This window comes from Centruroides vittatus, unplaced genomic scaffold (genome assembly GCF_030686945.1).
Source record: "Centruroides vittatus isolate TY-2023 unplaced genomic scaffold, ASM3068694v2 contig_397, whole genome shotgun sequence".
Lineage (NCBI taxonomy): Eukaryota > Metazoa > Arthropoda > Arachnida > Scorpiones > Buthidae > Centruroides > Centruroides vittatus.
In genome coordinates this window covers 1,508,810-1,513,757 of record NW_027122212.1, presented here as the reverse complement: position 1 = coordinate 1,513,757, position 4,948 = coordinate 1,508,810, and the positions used below count along the sequence as shown (strand labels likewise).

The following is a 4,948-nucleotide window of genomic DNA, read 5'->3' as shown; positions in this document are numbered from 1 at the left end:
TGTTGAAAAATGCAATAAATTGGATTCTTTCTATAAATAGAATTTTATTTGCTGGATTTTACTACTTAATGAAAGATTTTAACATAATTCATTTACTCTAATATATAATTTAGAAACTATTAAGCTTAACTACACGCAAATTTTAATGAAGAATCTTATTATATAGGCTATGTATTTTTCGTATTGTCGTTTTAACAATATTTTCCAATTTGTAAATGAATGATTCTATGCTACTAAACTCTTCTGCATAAAAAACTCTCTGTTTTTTCTTAAATATTTATATTTGTGAGCAAGAGCTAATATAATGAATCTCTCACCAATATCGTCTTTCCAGTTACCATTTAAAATTACATAATATACTAACAATAAATCATACATATATATGCATAATATACTGTATATCTATACGTCCAATATATGTACGCATACGTACTGTACATTTCAGTTTTGAAATGAATATACTGCCTTGTAAATATACTTGTAAAACTATGGGGAAATATTATATATATATATACACATACTGCATGAGTGTCGAGTTCATGAGGGGATGGTTGAAAAAAGGAGTTTTATTCTTCAAAATTTTAATGAAAAATTGATGTTTTTTCTCCCCTTTATATATATAATAAAGTCTTTCCTCGTTTCTCCTTTTAAAGTAAATATTTTCTAAAAATGAACTACTTTCAAAAGTTGACTCTTAAAGAATTCGGCATAAAATTACATTATTCCATATAAACTGTAGTTATAGATTCATTGCAAACACAGCTATTTGTTCGAGTATAAATTATGTATAACTTATTGCAATTAAAATTTCTTATAGAGTATAAATCATATCTACTTTTCTCTAGTCTATAATTAATAAATGATTTGGCAGTTAAGCTCATTCCAGAAAAACTCTCTCAATTCCTACTGACATTTTCATTAATTTAGTTCTTGTTCACAACGAATATTATTCGTATTAACTTATATTTAAATAGGTTTCATCTGCTTTTTGGTTAAAATTTCCTACAATCTAATTTAGCATATGATATTTATTTTACACTGGAAATTATAACTTACCTATGATTTTCGTGTGTTTGTATATGTATATATATATATTTTTTAATTTGTTTTAAAATAAATACAGCTGAGCAATTTAAACGGATGTGGAATAGCAAGTTTTTAATTCGGTGAATACATCTGTGAAAAAACTAGGTTCACTGTTGATTTGTAACATTTTACCGCTTAACAGATTGATGACCAGTAAACACCTGTCCCAGAAGTTCTCTTTGCAATCTTCGACGAGAAATGGCTTGAGGGGATAGGATATTTCGTTACCCATGTAAGAGTAAGAAAGATATAGACAGGTGAGGACAACAGCTTGAAGATCGTGTTCACTATCGATATCTTCACTAACCAAATCCCTTACCAACATGTACAAAAACACAATATTTGCCGGATTTATGAAAGCGATGTCTTGCCATCCCTGTACAAGTAAGGTTCTGTCAACAGTCCTAAGCCAAAGTACTGCATCTCCGGGTTGAAAATCTTTTAGTTTTCTACACCTGTGGCAAAGAAATTCTCCGAAGCACCTCAATAATTCCGAAGTGGATGCTTGAATGACAGTCTTTTTGTGAGGACTTATACAAGGAGGTGTTTTATTCTTTTTAGTTACGGTTGCCAAACCCAGAGGTCTTATCAGGTTTTGCGACGACAGAAGCGCAGGTTTTGGCGGTAAAGACGGAGGCGGTTTCTGTAAAAATTTATCACTTACTCCACTAGTTTTAACCATTAAATCGAGAGGACTGATTGCACTCGCTCTCAAACTATAACAAGATAACGATTTCTGTATGTTCTTATTATTATCCATAACAGGGTGGACGCTGTCCAAGGGTTGTCTGGACATCCAGTTTCTGTTACGTTCGCTTTTCTTTTTACCAGAAACAGCGAAAGGTTTCCAACTGAGAGCATTGATAAATAAAGAATGTTTCTTAAAATTCTGCAGACTACTTGGTTCTATACATTTCTCCCTGTTTCTCACGTTATTTAACTGCTCGTAATGAAAATTATTTAAATTATATTCACCATAAATTGGCTTCCTGTCTCTGGGCGAGAAACTTAAAACGGTTCCCATGTTTGCCGAACTGTTGGACCGAGGTCACAAATGCAAAAATATACCTTTCGACGACATACTTGGTATTTTCAATGGCTGACACCTTCTAGTATAGCAGCAATCGAAGGATTTTCTGAATTTGATGTTGCTATGACTACGGCACTTGCGCACTTGCTCATTGCGGCAACATATTGATTGAATAATTGTTTTTTTCCTTTGGTATTTCAACCCCTACATACGTATCCCCGGTTGGCTTAACAAAACCCGCTTTGAAAAACATTTTTACATATTACACTATCAATTCTCCTTATAATCATTTCATTGATTTCCATCTCGAAAACACTATATACAACCGACATGGTTCATTCATGAAAGCATCCATATTGGATTAGCTACTGTTGACATATCTCTGTATCAGTTGTATCATCCGAATATTTCAATCTATCCATCTAAAAAATTGTATTCCTAACACAAATCATTCATATTTTAAAATTCATCAGTGCCTTTTTATAAATCTATTTTACCTTCCATGCAAGTATTTCTAAATTTTGCTACCATTAAGGCAACTCAATTTTTATTTATGCATTAAAGTATTTTATTTATTAAGACGACCAACAAAAATTATATAAGAGTGTTTTTATATATTATCTTTCGTCTCTTTTTTAATTATCAAATATAATTATTTAACGAAAATTCTTGTTCGGTAGGACGACGACTTCTAAGAATGCAGCCGTTCATTTATTATTATAGGCATTTTTATATTCCGGAATTTAAATAAATATGTGCGTTTGTACTCACGGTGATATTTTTAATTTAATGCCAAAGTATCAAATCTCTAATTAATGGATTCCGAAGATTTTAATGTATAAAGTCGATAAAACTATTTTAACGAGTTAATTGATAAAGTTTACTGATTATTCTCTTTCGCCCTTTTTAACACCATTTATCATCGATCTCGATAAAAATCAATATATTTTTTTGTATAGTAAAGATGGATTTTTATTATACGATACTCTCAAAAACTTTAAAGATAAATTTTGCAGATAAAAGTTGCATAATTACGTGTAAATTTAGGGAATTCCAATGACTCGTCTTTTCCAATTTTCAAGGAAGGTGAGAGTGAATACAAATCGATGTACTTTTACCTTTCTGACGTTATGTTTCGGTTTTTTGGAAGCAAACTGATCTACGTTGTCTGTTGGCAACATATTATACTTACCGGTAACTATTTGACTAACTTTTCCAGCGTTGTTTTAAATATTAACTTCCTTTGTGTTTAAGATTAAGTTATACAATAAATTTATACGGTCTACTCTTCTGCCTTTTTAATAATTAAAAACTCTCTTACACGAACAATACATCAAACAAATAAATTAGTTCAATTAGTACTGCCGGTAAGGAGCTCCATCGATTTTTCTAATAAAATGCTTATTTGACACATGATAAAATTACAACATTAAAAGTTGTTTAAATGACAATACTCCGAGAATATCTGATTTATGAAAATTTTCCCGGGAATTGCAAATTATTTGAGATTAAATGAAAACTGTCGTTAAATCGCCGATTATCATTGAATCTGCTTATTATTTTTCTTACGTAGTTTTAAGTTTTCGTGAATTTCAATATGTCAGAGTCTTGCCAGAATAGTATTTTCCACAGACGTGTTTAACAATTTCTTTTTTAAAATTGATTATTGTGAAACTCTTAAGTATTTTCAAATTTAAATTCATCGTACGACATTCTTAATTAATTTCGAATTATTAACAACTTTTGTAACGTAATTAAACTAATTATAGAATTTGATAAGAAACTCCAGTAAGCCATACATTTATTTACGGTAAAATCTTCTATAACATGGACATTAATGAGAGGTGTCTTAAATAGAAGCGTAGTTGTTATAGTATAGATACTCGCTGTCTTTATTAAAATCAGAGGTAGTTCCAGAGGTAGATTTTATTGTACGTTAGAAACGATGGTCACAATGCAATTTTTTAATCATATTTTTAATTTATTTAATTTAAAATATATGCTCTCCGCCTCAAATTAGTAGTGGCTCGCCCCCGTACATCACACTTTTCCTTTAACAATAGAGTCCTAACACCTTTCGGGAGGAAATTTTTTAATTGAAATAACGTGACTTCCGGTTTGCATCGGTAGTTCGTTTATAGTTAACGGAGCCTTCAATAAATGGTCTCGTACTTCATATACAGAATTAAACTGCACATTCATGAAATTATTTAAATTTATATTAAACTATAAAATATGTTTAATTTATTGACATTTTTGGACTATAATCAAATTTACAGAAATTAAGAAATAATCTCGTGTGCTATTACAATTTTCAAATTTTAGGATTATTCAGTTAATTCCATTGAAATATATTAAAAATTTCTTGTCGTATTTTTTATATAGGGCAAGTATATGGAGTTTATAAAGAGCAGTAACTGCAAACTTATAAAATCTTAATATATAAATCGCGCAGTTACCTAAAAATGTCAGCGGTTGTAAATGGGACGCCACCCAACAATTGTTGAGTGATAAAAATGCGCTAAAAATGACATTATCCGTACTAATCGTAATATAGATTTAATAAATAAGGTTATATAATTTCGGATAAAATGTATTCGGAAACAATAATCTTATTATTATTCATGTTGCGTCCACGCATTATTGCAAATACACTGGTAGTTCAACCGTGGTACATTTAAGAATTGTGTAATGTTCTATTTTCGTAGCAACAAGGAAGTTATTTTTGATTGACGAATTTAGAACTTCTGGCTAGATTTTTCTGTTTTATAACAATTATTATATCTGATAACTACTTTAGCAGAAAATGTATCTATAATTTTATTTATTAAT

General features: G+C 30.0%; 1 protein-coding gene across 1 annotated transcript; it reads right to left on the bottom strand.

Moving 5' to 3' along the window:
• Positions 1–728: 728 nt before the first annotated feature.
• On the bottom strand, positions 729–2,210 carry LOC136976212 (cyclin-dependent kinase 5 activator 1-like). Its single transcript, XM_067271434.1, has one exon. The coding sequence runs from the start codon at positions 2,108–2,110 to the stop codon at positions 1,133–1,135; it is 978 nt and encodes a 325-aa protein (XP_067127535.1). The 5' UTR covers positions 2,111–2,210; the 3' UTR covers positions 729–1,132.
• Between the last annotated feature and the right edge of the window lie 2,738 nt (positions 2,211–4,948).